The sequence below is a fragment of the Salmo salar genome, chromosome ssa11, assembly GCF_905237065.1.
Source record: "Salmo salar chromosome ssa11, Ssal_v3.1, whole genome shotgun sequence".
Classification (NCBI taxonomy): Eukaryota; Metazoa; Chordata; class Actinopteri; order Salmoniformes; family Salmonidae; genus Salmo; species Salmo salar.
In genome coordinates, this window is record NC_059452.1 from 25585001 (window position 1) to 25606617 (window position 21617).

The 21617-nt window shown below is 44.5% G+C and overlaps 1 protein-coding gene across 24 annotated transcripts in view; it reads left to right on the plus strand.

Moving 5' to 3' along the window:
- The window catches only part of LOC106587529 (SRY-box transcription factor 6), a 197063-nt gene extending 176207 nt beyond the window's left edge, over window positions 1-20856 (plus strand). For 19 of the 24 annotated variants that reach the window (XM_045689257.1, XM_045689266.1, XM_045689258.1 and 16 more), the window contains 4 exons: window positions 2095-2200; window positions 12318-12560; window positions 13923-14139; window positions 15237-20856. In XM_045689257.1, the coding sequence (XP_045545213.1) occupies window positions 2095-2200; window positions 12318-12560; window positions 13923-14139; window positions 15237-15549 (879 nt within the window). In that variant the 3' untranslated portion in view covers window positions 15550-20856. The remainder of the gene's footprint in view (window positions 1-2094; window positions 2201-12317; window positions 12561-13922; window positions 14140-15236) is intronic. The other 5 variants (XM_045689262.1, XM_045689263.1, XM_045689269.1 and 2 more) reach the window with 2 other exon arrangements.
- The last annotated feature ends 761 nt before the right edge of the window (window positions 20857-21617 follow it).

Consider the following 21617-nt stretch of genomic DNA (forward strand, 5'->3'; position numbering starts at 1 on the left):
AAGCAGGTGGTGGTTAATTGTAGATCAGAATCACTCAGATGTTGATACATAATGATGGCTCCTTGAAGCGTGATGGTAAATTGCAGCACTCTCACTGTCTTTCACACACAGAGACACACACACACACAGAGACACACACAGAGAGACACACACACAGAGACACACACAGAGAGACACACACACACACACAGAGACACACACACAGAGACACACACACACACAGAGAGACACACACACACAGAGACACACACACAGAGAGACACACACACACAGAGACACACACACACAGAGAGACACACACACACACAGAGACACACACACACAGAGACACACACACACACACACACACACACAGAGACACACACACACACAGAGACACACACACACAGAGACACACACAGAGACACACACACACAGAGACACACACACACACAGAGACATACTCTCTTTTGAGGAATAGTTCTTGAATAAATGAAATGCCTCAGGATGATGGAGAAGACTTGGTGGAATTCAAATGTCTCAATGTGTCTTCTTGTCATCCTTTTCAGGTCTTATTAGCCAATCAAAGGAAGTTGAAAGAGGAAAAACATTTCAGTAATTTGACAATGGATTTTTTTTCTCTCTGAGAAATGAATGAACAACAGTCTGTTTTTTTCTGGAAGTAATGCTTTTGATCAGGATTCTATTCTATTAAATTAAATCAAACCGTATTGTATTGCAGGTGATGTTCTGTATTAACCTCCAGTGACTGAAGTGTAACGGTACATTATATTTTCTCTGATAGGAGAGAGGTATACAAGCTCCCATGTGGGTGGAAAAACAAGAACACGAACAAAAGATTGAAAGCCCAGAGAACAGTGAAAGATTCATGTGTGTGTTGGTGTCGGTGTCTGTGTGTGTGGCAGGGGAGCTGTTAGCATTGTATAGGGAGCCCACCTGAGTGTCTGTTCAAACTGCGTGTGATAGGCAACCTCAGAAAAGACACAGGAAGAGGAGGGGTACACATAGTGCACCTTTGGCAGAGGTAGAATGCTCACCCTGGGAGTAAAACAAACGCTCGCAGCTGAACCCTGGCAACATGCCTGCTTTTAGTGTCTTCCAGGCGAATCCGAGGGGGAGAGATTATTTGTGTCATGCCGAGTCAAAGTGTCCATCTCCTACTTGAGTCTTTAGAGAGGAAGACAGCCCTGTGCTAATGCCCTGCGCATTCACTGCCGAACTAGGTCATTTAACAATGGAGCGAGCAGCAGTCGGCACTCTCCCCCTGCATAATACATTAAGTGTAATGTGCAGCAACTATTCAGAGGGCCCCGAAAGCTGTTATTTTATTCTGTAAATGCACACGGACATGACATTTAATATTGTCACAGGCGAACGGAATGAACGGGTTTCATTGTGCGTCAAGTACAACATGATGCCAAGTTTAATCTAAGCTTAAAGCAACATGACAAAAGGGAGAACACGGTGTGTTCTATAAAGCATGAGCCCTGAATACGTGATGGCTGCTGAGCTCTGGGCGCTAGCTGCAGACAGACAGACAGACAGACAGACAGACAGACAGACAGACAGACAGACAGACAGACAGACAGACAGACAGACAGACAGACAGACAGACAGACAGACAGACAGACAGACAGACAGACAGACAGACAGACAGACAGACAGACAGACAGACAGACAGACAGACAGACAGCAAAGATTACAGAGGGAAAACCTGAGCGCTGCAAAGAGAGGGCCCCAGTCCCTATTGTGTGCTGGGGATCACAAAGTATTCCTCTGTAACTCTATTTACAGCACCCCTGGCTCCTACTGTCTCTACCTCCCTCCCTCCTGTCATACATTATAGCATCTGCTGAATGCAGGCAGGGATGATAAAGGCAAGCTCAATCCACTTCCATCATGTCAAAGGAGTGGCTCTACAATAGAGCTAGCAGTTATTTCAAAGAACTAACGTGTTTCAGAAATGACTCATTCAGTTATTCTACTGATCAGCTATTCTCTTGATATGGAAAGAGATGTACTGTATATGCAGCCGTTTGTTCAGGTTCCTCATTGTCTCTCTCTCTCTTTCCTCTCTGTTTCTGTGTACTGTAGGAGCGGGCACATTTTGAGAGCCTTGGCCACCATCTTAGCAAACTGGGCGAGGATGGCAAAATTGGCCACAGAGTCATCGACCTCACCAGGCCAGAGGATCTGGATGGTAAGTACACACTTCTCTCCTATAGTTTTCCCATGCTGAAAAGCCATCCAGTCAGTTCTATGTAACAGTGAATTCTTCAGACTGCTGCCTGGATTCCCCCCCAGTGCACAGTGTGTTCCTATAGTGGACCAGAGAGAGGTGAGGGCTGCCAGAGCAGTAGACCAGGGGGAGCTGGGTTGGGGGGATAGTGGTTTTTGAAGGCGCCCACCGCTCCCTGGTTTTCACAGGTAGGTGAGGGGAGGACAGGGTGCCTGAGGACAAAGCTGGCCCTTCTCCAGGCCTGGCCCCGGCTGCCGCTGCACTTGTTTGAGATCCTGGGCACAGAGGTGTAAATTCGTGTAGCACCCGTGTGACAAAGCGTCATCTCCCTTTGTGGGCCTGGAGCGTAAACAGTGGCGAGGAATGCCTCGATGCGCCAATGTTTGTCTGACGTAAATATTTGTGTCAGTTTCCATGGCACTTCAGAGCCCCGAGCAGAGGGAAAATGAATCAGGCTCACCTTTAATAGCTGAAACATTCTCAAGATGGTGGGAGAGATATTTCTCAGGACAATACAAGAGCACTCGCCTCATTAGATCCCTTCTAAAAGCCATTTTAAAACATTTCTCACAAATTTCCCCATTTCCCAACATTCACAACAAAATAATTACAACACACAACATTTCACAAATTGTATGGTCTACCTCACATAAACCTGCTTGTTGACAAAGTCAAAGAACTGAAACATAAATTACTTGTCATGTCTGCTTTCACATCACACCCATAAATTCAGGATTAGAGGTGCAGTTAGTGGCCATAGAGGGATAGTTCCCACGTCGTCTCCGCAGCTGACTCTGTCCCACCCCTCTGGCCCTCAGGGCAGATGTTCTCTAGGTCCTCAGCCTCTCCCAGTTACCCCAGTGGGAACCTTTCTTCTGTGGCTACTGTGGAGTCAGGACAGGAGCAAGGCGCGCACCAGCCCCTGTCGTCAGGGATCAATTGTGTCCTTTTATGTCCTGTGCAGGGCCGAGGGAAAGGCCAGCGCCAGACGCCTCTGGGAAGTGAGTTCCCAGCGGGCTGTGGATTAGGAGGAGGCAGGGAGGAGAGGAGAGGCAGGGCCCACGGAGGTCCTCTTCCCAGGGGGAGAGAGAGAGTGGTGGCTAGAAGCCAGAGACATGCACATAGCTCACCAACACAGTCACCATTTCATCTATCTCCACAAATATATCTGTCTGTTTCAACAGCACCACCAGATGAATGATGTGAACAGGGTTTTAACATGATGCCCACCACATTAAAGCCCCTTTTTACAACTACAATCTGTTTACTTTGGAGAACAAGATCTGTGTTAACTTTTGAGGTTCTTGTTTGGAGGCATTATGTTGAGCAAATCTAAGAAAATACATGTTTACTATGAGAATGGATAGGATATAACAATTATAATAAGATTATTATCATTATTTACTTTAATTATTTGCCATTTTCAAATAATCATAGCTGTCAACAGCATTTTCAACCGCTTACCCTTAAGTAATTTCTTGAGGGAGAGTCAGGTACTACATGTAAATATGATTCATTATTTTAAAGCAGGGACTTTTTATCCTGCAACACGGTATTCCACAGCAGCACAGAGTGTACTGCAGACACCTTTCTGCACCCCAACATGAGGAAAACTACTGGTAGTGTCTGAATATACCTGAACAGGCTGTAGAAGCTACCTAGTGACTGTAGGTCTGTCAGGGCAGGGGTCAATCTCCCTGCAGAGGAGAAACAGTGTTATTCAGCAGACCACTGTACAGCAGGCCTCGCTGCAGTTCACAGAAAGCTTTAGGTTGCTTAAACTAATATTTGCAAAGCATGCAGCAACCAAATTAACAGCTGCCAAAGTTCTAACGAGGGCCATTGGAAAATAGTGGCGTGGTATGGGAATAGATAGAATTTCCTTCATTTTGGAAAGCCACGAGCCACATGCATCAGCTCACCGCAAAGTCATTAGGTCTTTTTAAGCTCAGATGAAAAACATGAACAAATACCACAAAAGGCCTCAACCCAGCCTCTTTGTTCATTCACATATGGCTTGGTAGAAGTAGAATGGCACGCGGGTTGTGTGTTTGTCTAAAGCGCCTCCGCCAGAGAGGGTCCTGGGAGAACAAAGGAGGCGTTGAAAGATGTAGGGAGGCAGGTAACAGAGTTAATCTGAACGTACAGCACAATATCAGCCAAGGAGAAATAAGCAAGGCAGCTTGGCTAAGTAGAAATAGGCTAATAGACTTCTTATGGGGTAGGAGGGGCAGTAGTGCTGTACTTTTGTTGTACAGTAACAGACAGTGATGTTGTGTTTATTTGTCTTGGTAGCTCAGAGCTGTTGTTCAGTTTATTATCAGATGATTGTTTTGAGAGGTTCATGTTGTTGTTTTCCTTCCTAACCAGAGGTTCATGTTGTTGTTTTCCTTCCTAACCAGAGGTTCATGTTGTTGTTTTCCTTCCTAACCAGAGGTTCATGTTGTTGTTTTCCTTCCTAACCAGAGGTTCATGTTGTTGTTTTCCTTCCTAACCAGAGGTTCATGTTGTTGTTTTCCTTCCTAACCAGAGGTTCATGTTGTTTTTTCCTTCCTAACCAGAGGTTCATGTTGTTGTTTTCCTTCCTAACCAGAGGTTCATGTTGTTGTTTCCCTTCCTAACCAGAGGTTCATGTTGTTTTCCTTCCTAACCAGAGGTTCATGTTGTTGTTTTCCTTCCTAACCAGAGGTTCATGTTGTTGTTTTCCTTCCTAACCAGAGGTTCATGTTGTTGTTTCCCTTCCTAACCAGAGGTTCATGTTGTTGTTTTCCTTCCTAACCAGAGGTTCATGTTGTTGTTTTCCTTCCTAACCAGAGGTTCATGTTGTTGTTTTCCTTCCTAACCAGAGGTTCATGTTGTTGTTTTCCTTCCTAACCAGAGGTTCATGTTGTTGTTTTCCTTCCTAACCAGAGGTTCATGTTGTTGTTTTCCTTCCTAACCAGAGGTTCATGTTGTTGTTTTCCTTCCTAACCAGAGGTTCATGTTGTTGTTTTCCTTCCTAACCAGAGGTTCATGTTGTTGTTTTCCTTCCTAACCAGAGGTTCATGTTGTTGTTTTCCTTCCTAACCAGAGGTTCATGTTGTTGTTTTCCTTCCTAACCAGAGGTTCATGTTGTTGTTTTCCTTCCTAACCAGAGGTTCATGTTGTTTCCCTTCCTAACCAGAGGTTCATGTTGTTGTTTTCCTTCCTAACCAGAGGTTCATGTTGTTGTTTTCCTTCCTAACCAGAGGTTCATGTTGTTGTTTTCCTTCCTAACCAGAGGTTCATGTTGTTGTTTTCCTTCCTAACCAGAGGTTCATGTTGTTGTTTTCCTTCCTAACCAGAGGTTCATGTTGTTGTTTTCCTTCCTAACCAGAGGTTCATGTTGTTGTTTCCTTCCTAACCAGAGGTTCATGTTGTTGTTTCCCTTCCTAACCAGAGGTTCATGTGAATTATAGGCTGACTTTTATTGCCCTGAATGTTCCCATAAGAGGCTATTTGTTCGAGTTCAAACTAGGTGGTTTAGACATAAGACCATATCAGTTATAACTGTAATGTATTAGATCAATTAGAGTGTCCCTTTGTGAAGTTGGTTGATTCCCAACACAATGAATTCAAATGGTTTTTGATGAAAGGATAAAACATTACATTTGCAAACATTTACTTGATTCAGACAATTCAGACAATTCCCTTTATACAGTTCACGTTTGATTTCCAATAGTTCTGTTTTGTTCATATAGGCCTATCCTTGGAGATTAGTGTGCCTGTGCCTGTGTGCCTGTGTGTGTCATTCCCATAGTCTGTTAGGATGGGGAGTTGGTTTTGCATGTCAGCCCAGGTTGCCCAGGTTTTATTGATTCATTCTGGAATAGTGAGATGTGAACAGGAATGCACCTTGCCCCACTTTAAGGCTGATGGCATGCGAGAGGAGATGGAGGAGACAAAAGTAAGAGCTATTCTGTAGCATGCAAGTGCTAACATGTCAGCTTTTCCTTTACACACACAGAGAAATGGAAGAATTCAAAGCATCCAACTGGCATGTAATTGTTTAATTAGCGGACTATGAACCACGGCTTGAATAGAGGCACTGAGCACTGCATGTGTCATATCTGTCCATACACTGCATGTGTCATATCTGTCCATACACTGCATGTGTCATATCTGTCCATACACTGCATGTGTCATATCTGTCCATATACTGCATGTGTCATATCTGTCCATACACTGCATGTGTCATATCTGTCCATACACTGCATGTGTCATATCTGTCCATACACTGCATATGTCATATCTGTCCATACACTGCATGTGTCATATCTGTCCATACACTGCATGTGTCATATCTGTCCATACACTGAATGTGTCATATCTGTCCATACACTGCATGTGTCATATCTGTCCATACACTGCATGTGTCATATCTGTCCATACACTGCATGTGTCATATCTGTCCATACACTGCATGTGTCATATCTGTCCATACACTGCATGTGTCATATCTGTCCATATACTGCATGTGTCATATCTGTCCATACACTGCATGTGTCATATCTGTCCATACACTGCATGTGTCATATCTGTCCATATACTGCATGTGTCATATCTGTCCATACACTGCATGTGTCATATCTGTCCATACACTGCATGTGCATATCTGTCCATACACTGCATGTGGGCTGATCCCCTCCCTTGGAGGGAGAGGCCCTATTGTCAGCAGTAAATACCTTTAGTGAGAGGTGTTTGATTTGATCCCACTGGGCGTGGAGCAGGGAGGGCTTGGCAGGTCGGAGTGATTGTTGCCTGCTCACTGAGGCAGATCCTCCTGAGCAGATTCCGGGGTGACAGTCGGTGTTACCCTCAGAACAAAGCCGAGGGGAAGAGGGAGAGAGGGGCAGCACAGCCCTCTGTCTCTGCTCGGCACAGGGTCCAGTCTGAACCTGCAGCACACAGGTGTCGTAGGCTGCTGGGCTTCACTACACTCTCTCTGTTTTTTCTCCTTTCTTTCCCTCTCTCTTCTTCATTTTGCCTCCATCTCGGACTTCTTTCTCGTTTCCCTCTTTCGCTCTTCCCCTCTCTCCTTCTCCCCTGCTCTCTCTCTCTCTCTCTCTCTCTCTCTCTCTCTCTCTCTCTCTCTCTCTCTCTCTCTCTCTCTCCTATCCCCTCACCTTCTCTCTCGCTCCCTACCCCCCCTCTCTCTCTATCCCCCTCTCCTTCTCTCTCTCTCTCCCTGCCCCTCTCTCTCTCTCTCCTTCTCTTTCTCTCTCTCTATCCCCCTCTCCTTCTCTCTCTCGCACTCTCTCACTGTCTCTCTCTCTTGCCTTACCCGCCCTCTCTCTCTCGCTCTCTCTCTCTCTATCCCTCTCTCTCTCTCTCTCTCCCCCTCTGTCTCTCTCTGTAATTCACGCTGCTCATCTCAGTGTCTGTGGGAGAAACAAATTAAAAGCAGATTCTCATATCGCTCCGTCACATTGAGCTGCAGGCCTCATGAATCACAATAAATTCGATTAGGCAGCCCTCCCCGTTCGCCCCCTCCCCAGCCCCAACCCTGGGGGCTGCCCTGTCACTGCTAAACATCTGTATTTATTTATACAATCACACACCTAACTAACTGCTTCCCCAACGTGCCGCTCCTCCCCAAAAAATCTATTAATGCTTGTTTGTAAATGTCAGAACAGTGTTGGGTGTTTTATTGAAGAGAGAAAACAGCATTGTTGTAAATTGCGTGTTACCCTTGTGGGGTGATGCTTGGTGAGCTATAGGCCCTGCTGCTGCTGCCAGCTCCCTCAGTGGCTGCTGCTGCTTCTGATTAGGACACATCATGATTACCCTGCAGGGCCAATGAGAGGGGGGCAGGGACCACCCATGTGACCATACACAAGCACTGTGGCAGGGACGGACGTGGTCCTCTGTCCCGCGGCTCTTAGCAACCACCTTCTAGCCCAGGGTCAGGCTCATTTCTGCTCCCAGCTCCAAGTCCCAACACTGACAGACAGAGCCCTCAGCCCTGAGTCTGGTTCTGAATCTGGGTCTGCTTAGCTTGTCAACACTCCGTTCCACACTCACACAAAGCCACCAGGATGTTATAATACTGTTTAGAGGAGCCATAGATTTCCCTTTCATGGCCTGCTGGTGCAGATACGAACTGGAGAAGAAGTTCTCCTCCTCGTCTTCCGCCTGACGAACCAGAACCCAGGGCTTCACGGGCCTCATCTCTAATGAACTGATTCAAGTGGTTTGTTTCCTGGCGCTGGTGTCAGGGTGGCGGGCCGTGTTGTGTCCCCCTCCTTGTAAGAGGCTCACCTCTGCCCGTATGCATGCATGCCAGTATATAAATTGCTGAATCAGTGTCAGTGGCAGAGTAATGGCACGGGGGGCTTCGTAAATTAGAGCGAGCGATCCCGGGGCGCAGACACTGGCTGTCGTGTCTGAGTGAGCGCTGCGCTCCTGCCCTAATGAATACCTTCATCTGGCCTGGCAGTCAGCAGATTGGCCTACGTTGATGGATACTGTCAGCCCCACGCCACACCACATTTCATTGCACAATAAACATGGCTGTCAAAACCAAACAAAGTGAAATCAATTCATCCTGCACAGTGAGTGCGTGCTAAATGAAATGAATGTACTGTGGGGACGGTGGCAGCAGAGGTAGTGTATTATTTCCTGAATCCTGACGGCGTAAAGCAGGGAGGTAAAGACATATAGGTTTTTCTCAACCAGGCACGTGTACAGGTATGTGTGTGTTAATGGGGATACTTCGGGATTTTGACAGTGAGGCCTTTTATCTACTTCCCCAGAGTCAGATGGACTAGTGGATACCATTTGTATGTCTCTGTGTTCAGTATGAAGGAAGTTAGAGGTAGTTTAGCGAGTCAATGCTAATTAGCGTTAGCTAGCAGATACCCATAGACATCCAGTCATTACGTTAGCAATTGTGCTAGAGCTAGTTAGCAACTTTCTTCAAATTGCACCCAGAGACATAAAAAGGGCATCCATAAGTTGACTCTGGGGAAGAAGATAAGGAGCATTGCCAAAATCCTGAAGTATTCCTTTAAGGAGAGATAAAAGGTGTGAGAGGATTTTTTGTCTTGTGTGTATGTCTGTTGAGAAACAGGATTTTTACATCAAGTTGGAGAAGAAAGGCTGGGCTCTAGAAGAGCTTGTTGACCGGGGTCTCTCCCCAGGGCTCTGAAGGAGGATGATCATATGAACAGTATGGTGCAGGCCAGTCTGAGCCAGAGAGGTAGCTATATCCATCCATGCACAGTGCAGAGCAGGCAGATGACAGCCGTATGACCGTCAGATGCCTGATATGACTGTGGCTCTGAGACTGTTGCCTGGCGGAGGCTAAATGACAAGAGCTGAGTCCCCAGGGCTCTGGCTGACGTACCGTGATGGTGTGAAGAGGCAAATTGCTCTGGCCTTCCAGATAAAGGGAAGCCTTTCTGGATCATAAATGTGTCGGTATGACTGTTAAACATGAGCTGGTGTAAATGGATTTGGAGGCCCTATATGGAGGCACAGCCCAGTGGGGGCCTGGGAGAATAGGGCCTCCTGCTGGACGGCCGGACCTCAGCTGGAGTCGCCCCTGAGTCCCAGCCAAGCCTCAGCCGAGTCCCAGGCCTCGCTCTTAGAGATCAGGCCTACCACCACAGGACCTCCATCCCCTTATCAGTCTGGATATGGCTGTCCACCCCAAGCCCAGCGGGACGTGTGTGTGTGTGTGTGTGTGTGTGTGTGTGCGTCCGTGCGTGTTGTCTCTCACCTGCTGTTTCCTTAAACAGTCTCCTATAGATAGTTAAAGCTCTATCTAAAGTTGAGCCAGTCCTCTTCCCGCCATGTCTTACTTTAGGGCTTATCTCTGCACTGTGCTGAATAGAGCCAGTGAATGAGTCTGTGGATAGTGAATTCATCACAGAGTAGCGCTACCCTCCATTACTCATTAACAGTTTGATTTTGTTTATCAACTGAAATAATACTAGAAATCAAAGTGCAGGTAACGTGTGCCAAGATGGAGGGCTAGTAGAAGATCCTAATGAGAACACTTCACATGTGGATGATGAAATATGCATGAGTCATCCTAAGCTTTCCTTTCCAGATTTTGGATCATTAAAGATGGATGGTAGCATATGGAAAGCTTTTTTTGTCTTATTTTTCAAGCCTTGTTTATCAACATGTTTTTGTTTGTTTAAATATTCATACAGCTTTTATTTAATTCTTTCACATCTTACATATAAAAGGAAGCAAATGCGCATGCAAGCAGAAATCATTATCAGGCTGATGTACAGTTTAATACGGAGAGAGAGAGAAACTCTTCTCACATGCTGATTGTGAATGGCCTGATTGAGAAACAGCACTTTACTGAGGAGTTCTGTGTGTGTCGGTATGCTCTCTCATCGCACACTAAATGGGTGTGCGGGGGGGGTATGTGTATGTGCTAGTTAGAATGGGCTTAAGAAGAAGAATGTTATATTAAGCACTTGGCAGAGTCTCTTCCCTCCTTGATTGTATTTTTCTTAGAAGCACAGCCTCACACACCATATTTGTTATTTAAGTTGGCATTCTTGCTTGTTTTAAAGAAACTTCTGGAACTTCAGTTTGGAACGTATGGGGCTGAATATAGAAGTGTGAATGCTTGTCGAGCCCCAGACAAAATATTTAACAGGCAGCTAAGTCATGGTTCTCTTCTCTTGGGTTTGGATATATGTGTTGATCCGTAGGGTGGCTCCCCTGCTCTCACAATGTCCACTTGTTCTACATTCAAAACATGCTCGTCAAATCCAGTCGTCAGAGCCAGTCTGGTCCAGTGGAAAGGAACCTTGAGAACTCAATTTCCTTCACCTTGTAGTGTAGCACCAAACCTACCCCTGGTCTTGTCTTAGTCCAGCTCCAGCACCAATCCTACCCTACCCCTGGTCTGGTCTCAGTCCAGCACCAACCCAACCCAACCCCTGGTCTGGTCTCAGTCTAGCACCAACCCAACCCAACCCTACCCCTGGTCTGGTCTCAGTCCAGCACCAACCCAACCCAACCCCTGGTCTGGTCTCAGTCCAGCACCAACCCAACCCAACCCTACCCCTGGTCTGGTCTCAGTCCAGCCCCAGCACCAACCCTACCCTACCCCTGGTCTGGTCTCAGTCCATCCCCAGCACCAACCCTACCCTACCCCTGGTCTGGTCTTAGTCTATCTCCAGCACCAACCCTATCCTACCCCTGGTCTGGTCTCAGTCCAGCTCCAGCACCAACCCTACCCCTGGTCTGGTCTCAGTCCATCTCCAGCACCAACCCTACCCTACCCCTGGTCTGGTCTCAGTCCAGCTCCAGTACCAACCTTACCCTACCCCTGGTCTGGTCTCAGTCCCTCCCCAGCACCAATCCTACCCCTGGTCTGGTCTCAGTTCATCCCCAGCACCAACCCTACCCCTGGTCTGGTCTCAGTCCAGCCCCAGAACCAATCCTACCCCTGGTCTGGTCTCAGTCCAGCTCCAGCACCAACCCTACCCTACCCCTGGTCTAGTCTCAGTCCATCCCCAGCACCAACCCTACCCCTGGTCTGGTCTCAGTCCAGCCCAGCACCAATCCTACCCCTGGTCTGGTCTCAGTCCAGCTCCAGCACCAACCCTACCCCTGGTCTGGTCTCAGTCCCTCCCCAGCACCAATCCTACCCCTGGTCTAGTCTCAGTCCAGCCCCAGCACCAACCCTACCCCTGGTCTGGTCTCAGTCCATCTCCAGCACCAACCCTACCCTACCCCTGGTCTGGTCTGGTCTGTCCAGCTCCAGCACCAACCCTACCCCTGGTCTGGTCTCAGTCCATCTCCAGCTCCAGCACCAACCCTATCCCTGGTCTGGTCTGTCCAGCTCCAGCACCAACCCTACCCTACCCCTGGTCTGGTCTGTCCAGCTCCAGCACCAACCCTACCCCTGGTCTAGTTTGATCCCAGTCTCAGCCCCAGTCTCAGTCCCAGTCCCAGTCTCAGTCTCAGTCTCAGTAGTAGTGATGACAGCCCATTGGGTATGGGGGTTGAACGTGGCTCGTAGCAGTCGATTAATTGCTCGCCTCGCTCTCTCTTCTCCTTCTTGTTCCTACTCTGGTGTTTCCAGGGTGGAAAGCTCTGAATGGCTCTGGTACCGGAGCAGATAAACCACAACAGTATTATTGTTGGCCTACAGGAGGCGCCAGCACAGCCGAGGCACGGGTCTACAGGGAAGCCCGGGGGAGGAACAGCAACGAGCCCCACATCAAGAGACCCATGAACGCCTTCATGGTGTGGGCCAAAGATGAGCGCCGCAAGATCCTCCAAGCCTTCCCAGACATGCACAACTCCAACATCAGCAAGATCCTTGGTAAGCATTTCTTCTTTCTCTCTCTCTCTTCCAGCCATTACAGAGTCTGTTACAGTCTGTTAGCCTTCCTGTGTTAGATTATGTTTAAAAAAAATTCAGACCAAGTTGGAAGGAACAGGATCGGATTTGGTCAGAAAGTCAGGAAACTGGCATGAAAATATATATTTTTATAGGTTTGTTGAAACTAGCGTTCATAGGGTTGTCAATGAGAATTTTGTCTCTCCCACAGACACTGAAAAAACAGTCCTTATACACATGATATAATGAGTTTACTATTAAATGATGTTGTAGGCCTTCGTTAAAATTAAATGTTCCCTATTAAGCACAATGAGGTGAAACAATAGCAAGTGCCCAAAAGCGGCTTCCCTTTTGAAAGCCTGGTGTAGTATACTCCTCCTCAATAGCCCCCACCCCCCTCGCTCTCCTCTCTCCCACAAATCTCCCCTCAGCTGGGTATAAACACTAGGCTGTTTGGCTGTTGGCAATAGTGATAAACGTGTAGTGTTTAAACCACTATGTTAACAACAAGAAGAAACAGAACGCCATTCATGAAACAGTGGAACACTGTGGAGGCAAATTGCCTGGCGGACAGAATGAAACACGTTACTGTTCGTGACGGAAGACCCAGCGGTCTGGCGGTCCAGAGCTGAAATCTACAGTCGTTCATTGATATGTCGAAAATATTTGTTCTCCATTTAAAAAAGTCAATTTTTTCTAACTGCGCATTTGATTCATACAGGGTATAACTTAAAACCTTTAACAGTTTTAATCTCTCAATGACTTTTATGCTCAGCTGCCAGCTGAAGCCCACTATGGTTAATACCTGTCTATGTGGACATAAACATTTGTAGCCCGGTACCAGTGGGAGTGGGGGGTGAGGCGGAGGGAGGCGGAGGGTGGCATGTTGTCTGATTCGCCACAGTGGCTCAATCAGCCCTGGCTTACAGATGGATTTACCGCCATGTCACTGCCGTCAGTGTTTGCCATGAAAAATGACAGTGGTTAAATGGGTCTCGTCCCCACTGCACTGAGAGTCAATAGATCACAGCCTTTAAAAATGGCGTCACCCAGGCAAGAGCAGGAGCAGGACACACTAGAGATCAGCTAGAGTCTATTTACAGGCCTGGTGTAGTTTCTGTTAACTCACCCACAGCCCAGCCACTGGCTTTATGGGTTTACATGGTTACTACAGAGACCACAAAATAATATACTGTATCCACAATGGAAACACCTATTTGCATTGATATATCTATTGATGCTTATTAAGTAATTATTCCAAAGTCCTTTTTACACCTCTGTAGTGAAAATGTACATTCAAAGTGTATGTTTTACTGATATCTGTGTGTCTGTGCTGTGTTACAGGCTCTCGCTGGAAGTCTATGACCAACCAGGAGAAGCAGCCGTTCTATGAGGAGCAGGCCCGTCTCAGTAAGATCCACCTGGAGAAGTACCCCAACTACAAGTACAAGCCCCGGCCCAAGAGGACCTGCATCATCGACGGGAAGAAGCTCCGCATCGGCGAGTACAAGCAGATGATGCGCTCGCGACGACAAGAGATGAGGCAGTTCTTCACTGTGGGGTAGGTGCACAGTGAAGAACGCCAGGCTTAGAGCACAGGCGCGACACACACACACGTAGACACACAGCTAAATGACTCTTCTGAAATCATTTGGCTTTTTGCCTGAGAACAGACTCTCTCTTCACTGTGCTTACACTAAAGATGGTTGTAATGTGTCTGGTAACTTGTCACACTAAGCCCCTGACCTTCGAATCAACCCAATTCATCAACCCGTTAAATCATGTATGTTATACAGCCCTCAGAATAGATGAATAACGTTTTATCTAGTTTCCCTTTTCCGTAACAAAAAAAACGTGTTCTTTTTTTCTCCACGTGTAGTGATGACGGTGGCGATAGTTCGTCGTACGCAATTTCCAACCGATTTGCGGAGCATTAATGAAACCCCAAATCAAACACATTATCTCATCCACTTTACTGTCAAGTGTTTTTTAATAGTAGTGATTTATCAATTTGAGACAATAGCCCACAGCGATAGCAGAGAAAGAGATGCCAACATTATTACAGGATATAAAGCACAAGTATAGATTTACAGAGGGCTGGAGGGCAGCTGTCTGGAGCTTAACTTCCTAATTTACTGCGTGTGGTCAGTAAGGAGAAGGCTTCTCCAGGTGTTCCCTCATCACCCGTAAGCTATACGATCACTGGAGTATCAATCACTGCTAAAACACCAGATGAGAGAGAGAGAGAGCACTAACCACCAATCGGCTTTATGTTACCAATAAACTGGGTGCCGTTTCAGAACGACTCAGAACGGTGCTGTCTGGACAACTGTTCTCCCAAATCATTTTCACAGAACCATTGGCTGAGAACACACCTCTGTGGAGAACAGTTAATCCAGCTAGCTCTCAGTTTAAGTGCTGAAGTGGAGGTGTCTTTAGGGTTGACTCGAGCAGCACACACACTGTCAGCATTCTTTCCATTTGCTCATCCCATGTGATTCTAATTGTTTTCCTTTATACATATTTGAAGTAAAGCCTTTTTCCATTTAAAAAAGAACACAGAACTGATATTGTTATGAGAAGTCTGGATTATAATGATGAAACAGGAACAAACTTATCTAATGGTCTCTCTCACTGTCCTTCGTTTTCTCCCTACAGGCAACAACCGCAAATCCCCATCAGCACCAGCGCCGGCGTGGTCTACCCTGGGGCCATAACCATGGCAACAACCACACCCTCCCCTCACATGACGTCGGAGTGCTCCAGCGCCTCAGCAAGCCCGGAGCCGGCCATTCCCGTCATCCAGAGCACCTACAACATGAAGATAGAGCCCAGTGCCATGTTAACCAACGACCCCATCATCAACGGAGGGGTAGATGAGATGGACATGTACGAGGACTTTGACGAGGAGCCCAAATCGGACTACAGCAGTGAGACTGAGACACTGGAGCCCATCGTCAGCGCCAACTGAGGCCTCTCAACACCTGAGCCGAGACATACACACATTCATACTGGAGAACCATCCCCAGGGCAGAAGACTGACTGAAGGAGGAGAAACAGAAGAACAAAAAAAATACAGAACAAAAAAGAACTGGTTCTGTTGATTTATCATTTAGGAGCCTGCATGCATATGTGGCTGCGTCAGAATCAACAGCTAAAGGTCTTAAATGTTTCTTACAGTGTGTGAAGCAGTTTGGTTTAGTTCGTTTAGTTTTTTGTTTTTTATTATCTCATTGTTTATTTTTTGTGTTTTCTTCATTGACATTTACACAATTAGGTTATTGCCTATACAACTTTGGATGACAGGACTTGAAATGTAACATTTGATATGAATCCATAATTCTTACAGTCTTACTTTTTTTCTTATGATATACATATTTTTTTCTCTTCAGTTAAATGCTTTTAATAGATTTCATTACTGTTTTTGATGGGAGTTATATATTCTCACTCAGGTATGCTGTGCCAGCCAACAGCTTGTGAATGTTTTAAATCTGAATTTATTTGAAACTATTTAGAAAGCAAAATATTTGGAAATTCATATTAACTAAAAACAAACAAACAGAACAATTCCACAATTCTGGGACATAATCAGACTCCCTTATTATTAATTGTATTAGTATTATTATTATAATAATTATTATTGGTATTATTAACATACTGTACAATTTTGTGCAGATGTGCTAAACATTTCAAGGTTTTTTTCTCTTAAATAATTTGTTTGAGTCTCGAGGGAGAGACTCGAGTCTTAGACAATCTCTTAATATCTTAGTGCGGCTTCAAAATCCAGTTTCTATATATACCTTCTATATTGAAACACTCAGGAATCTGGAGACAGTGTGCTGTGTCTAGGGCAGGAACAGGAAGTGATGCAATAGCTTCAGGTGTGGTTGTTCATAATGGCAGCTGTTCTCCATGGAGACCAATGCGGTGACCAACAGGCCCTTCTCCCCCTGTCCCTCTCCAGCTCATGTCACTAGCCCAGTCTAACACAGAGCACTGTAACACTCCCCTCACACTCTCTGCTCATTCTTCAACTCAGTCTTACCAAGTTCTTAATCAGAGTGATTGTAATCAGGCCAGAATTCCAAGGGGCCAAAGGCATCCAATCTGTGGGATTGGAAAGGCAGCGAACGGCAGCTTTGGGGGCATTATAATCACAAATTGCTGTTTTACAATGTGTAGCTACAGTACATTCGGTTGAACACTTTAGCCCCTACTGGAGCGGCAAGTTTTAAAGTCTTTGGTCTTACATTTTTTTTGTTAAATCTTAAGTATTTTTTCAACATTGTAAATCTTAAATTGACACGAGAAGGTCTTAAAGCAGAGTTAACTACTGCAGCAGTCTTAAGAGAAGAGGCAGTGTGTGAGGGAATAACATCGTGTTTTTATTAAAGGAGGGTTACAGACAAAGTATTACATTCTAACAAGTCATATTAAACACAACAGTATTTCATTCATAAGTCACACCAGATATGAGATGGTGATTCTCTACATTCATGCACTTAGATATTAACACTTACTACTTCATTTTTCAACTAAGTTAATATTTTATATTGAACAAAATTTGTGTTGTTTTATAATGACCAGTTGCCTATTTTATATAAAGTTAAACTTAAGTATTTTAGAGCAATTGAAAATGCACTTCTGTATTTTATTTATATACAGACAATGAATATGACATATAGCACAATCAGTCAGCTCTTAATCTTGTGACAATCAGTCACAAACTCAAAGTCCTTTACCTCTTGAATGTTTTTTTTTTACCAGCTGAACAGATCCCAGGTTGTTACCTATGGAGAAACAGCTAGAGATGGCCAGCAGTCAAGGCCCTACTGTCCATAATACAGCCCTCCTACAGGCCAGAAGGACTAAGTGCCTCCCTCTCTGCCCTGCCCCTGCCCTGTCTCGACCCCTGCCCATGGCAACCCCCACACCCAGGGGGTGCCATCTGGCTCAGAGTGGCAGACAGCGCTAGGCTGGGGAGAGGAGAGAGGGGGAACAATAAGGACGGGGCACGTAGAGCTTATTGTGCTCTCCATCAAAGCACAGACAGTGAGGCCTCCACCCCGTCTCCCACCCTGGCCCAGCCACTAGGCGCTGGCGAGCAGATGGAACAAGTACATCAAGCTGTGGGGGATTATTAAAATGACTGACGAGTGGATATCATCTCAAATGCAGCATTATTAATGCATGAGCCCGGCTATTCTCCTCCCGTGCCCTTGAACCTGTCCATTTCAGACCAAGCCCAGAGGTTTCAAATGATCTAAATGGCTGGTCACCAGTGCTGTCTGTCTGCATGGCCAGGACTCCCTCCTACTGCTGGTCACTGCATTACTCTCCCAGGTCTAATTGATACAGATGGCTCTTTAGTACTTTTAATTTTACTCGACCCATTCAGAGCTGGATTTTATTGTGTTGTGTCCACGTTTGAAAGCATTTATCTTAAGTCTTAGAAGTTTTTAAGCACCTCATTATTCATTTCCATTTCAGTTTCTTTTTCTTTTTTTGGTTGGTTGGTTTCTTTGTTGCTATTGTTGTTTTAAGGTACAATGCTTTTTTCTAGGATTTCCTCCCATACACAAACCTAAACGGATTTCCCTCCAGGTCAACATGTCTAGGTTTTTAAGCTGTTACTTCTGTTTGCTGGTTGATTGGTTGATTTGTACGTGATTTGTACATATTTCTATGTCCATGCCTAACCAATTCAGTGTGCTGGTAGTTACAAAAGGACTGTTGATAGGACTGAAACTTGACTGCGCTTGTATAACAAAAAAAAATACAAAAAAACGAAGAACTTATATCTCGCAAGGAGTCAAAGTGTTATAAGCACTGGATATAAATTGTATTTTTATCAATTCTGACTAATGTGAAGCTGTTGTACCAGAAAAAAACCTGAATGAACAAAAGTCACGACGACTTGGACTCGTGGGCTCGTTCTCACAATTACCAGATTTGAATAATTTTTCAGTCTACTTGTTTTGTTTATTTATGCAAAGACATGTGTAGTGAATGAATACTTTGTCTAAGCTCCAGGGCCACCAAGGGGAGAGAGACAGCGCGCGAGAGACTGAGCAGTAAACTCGACAGAAGGCTTGCATAGTAACTGGTTAGCTGAGAAACACCGGATTTCAGACACGCATTTTATTGGTCACATATGTTTTGTGTTGTATATTGTATTTGAAGCTATATAGTGAGTATAGACATTTTATTGTATTTATTAGCCACTGGTGGCTCTAAAATTGTCAGTAGAACATAATGAAAGGACAATCAGAGAGAGAAAAAAAGATGTTTAATGAATTGGAGCTTCATTTTTCAGTAAATTCACCATTTCATTATAGATTTTATTGTAAATACAACATAGGAAATAGAATTATATTTTTGTTCATAAGTACTTAGTGAAGTATAAGTTATGTATTTGACTGTTATTTTTTTCTTCCTTTTTTACATTAGTGTATGTTGAACCATGTTCTTAAAACTGACAGGACGGAGCTGTAGCTGAGATAGACAGACAGGCCCCTTCTTGCTAGCGTTTCAATGACCTCCCTCAGACAATTCAAGGAGCCAATCAAAACCCAAGCTGTACTCCTTAGCCTTGGACAAACATTAAGGACAAACGTTTTTTTAAATAAATAACTTCATTTTTATCTAATTACATGCACAGTTGGTACAAATAAAGTATTCTGTATCTTTCATAGGGACAGTGCTAAAATTCATCTGAACAACAAGCAGTTAAGATGTATCCGTTTTTATTATACAACTTGCGTTTGCAATCATGACTCAATCCTAGCGACATACCTTATCACTTGTGTTTTGTGTTTTTCACAGCCCTCAGTGGTTATACTGTTATGTGTCAAATTTGAACGGAGAGGTTGATAGTAGCATAAATGAATAGCTACATTTTAATTGCACATCCGCATGCATTTGTTACATTTAAAATTAGAATGACCCAAGAGGATTTTATTCATTGGCAATTTTACACAAGTTCTTGGGGAGCTGAAATTGAAGGGAGTGTGCAAATATTTATTAGTTTTAACGTGGCACAATGCAGAGCCACTCGTGTGTATTCTAGGCCTATACTCTTTTTGTCCTTTTCTATGTGTTGCTGACCTTTTTAAAGGTAGCCCATCCAGCCATCAGCAAAGTGTAGTCATGACCTTTTCTATTAATCCATCTGTCTCTCAGCCATGTAAATGCGAACAAGATTCAACAACTGAAGACTAAGCTTGTATGCTGTTTCAATAACTTAATAACTGTAATTATTTTTTCTGTCATTGAACTTTGTGATGTATATGGTGGGAATGTTCTCTGTGTTAATTTAATTAGCACAATTCACTGACATGCTGGACTGACATGCTAGCTGCTGTTCAGGAGTGTAACATTTGCTGTTGGGGACAACTTATACAGTTGTCAATGGTACTTTGCTTTCTAGATTTATTTTTTGTCTCTCAAGCAACACTGTGTGTGGCTCTTCTGTCGCTGGGGCTGTTGCTGTTTTGAAAGCGCTGGCAGACTGATACAGTTTTCTGCGTAGTTTTCTTGGCAGGTACCTAGGCCCATGGCAGGTATTGTTTGGGCGTAACTAGAGAAAATGAAATAGTGTCTGTTGCTGCTTTGAAAAAAAGTTTTAATTCTGAAAATGTAAATAGTTTATCATAATATCTTGTACAGTCCAGTGTAAAGTTTTTAATTGAACTTAAAAAAAAAGGTTGCCATCACATTTGTGTTCACTTTCTTCTTCATACAGTACAAAAGGACAGCTACTTGCTGAGGATATTATTGTTAAATTAAAAAAAGGAAAAGGTACTAAAATATTTTATTTCGCTTGGCTTCAAAATGTAAACCAGCAAGTCTTTGGTTTCCATGTGCAGTATTGACGTGAGGTAAACTTAAGGTGAAATAATTCTACAGTGGTATGTATTGGAGACCAGTCTCCTCTGTGTTGGTAGTATTAATACACTATATCAAATAAATACACCAGATGACTGACACATTTGGGTGTATCTAGGCACCTTAGTAATGTGTGCAAATATCTAGGTTGTGTTCCCCACAGGATGCATTCAGGCATATTGTAATGTAACATCATCTTTCTATATGTACTCAATCCATTGATGTAACAAGGCAGGAATGGGTTGTTTAACTGCCTGTTTAAGCTCATTTACCTCAAGAGTTTCCTCCTTTTGCGTAAAAGAGTAAGAAATTGTGTGACAAAGTCTCACCATCACTCCCATCTTTTGTACTGCTGTTGACACTTACAAATTAAAGAGACATTTTGTTTTAAGATCCGAGTCTCTATTTTGTTGTTGTTGTGCGTTGATTGTCCATTGATTTCCCATGCTACATTGATTTCTCTTGGTACTTTTCAACATTTTATTTTCTACTGCAGTGTGGGATTGCATTTTTTAAGGACAATTATTTACCTAAGGTGGCCCATAAGTCATAGTTTATCATTAGAGTGAGTGCCACAAACTGATGTTCACATTAACTAATGGTAGAGATTATATTATTGTATGGTGTCCATTTTCAGACATCCTCAACCCCATGCCTAAAATATTATATGTTACTCAAACAAACAAACAAATGTTTATTACCTTTTTGTCTCTGAAACCCTGCAGCATCCCAGCCCTCCGGTCCAATGAGAAGAGACCATTAGGGAGACAGAGAGAGCATGCAGGTAAGGTGTGTAGAGGACCTGTGAACTATCGCCAGGTAGACGTTCAGAGGGCAAGGCCCAGTGTGTGTGCTCCTGCAGCCAGACACAGACAGGTTTATGTGCCAAGCTGAGCCAGAGGAAAGGTCAGGCAGGGAGCGATCAACTCAGACGACGTGTGGTCATTCATCTCCTTGGATCCCTGCCATCCATGGCTCATCAACATCTTGCTAGGCCTAGGGTCGAGGGTAACAAGATGGAGTCATTTTTAGGCAAGGTTTCAGGAAACAACAACCTTTCAGAGGTGTTTGATTCCAAGACAATTAACAACACTGTGGTCTTATATTTATTTTGAGATGACGTTTCTGATATACACTACAGTTGTCATTGTT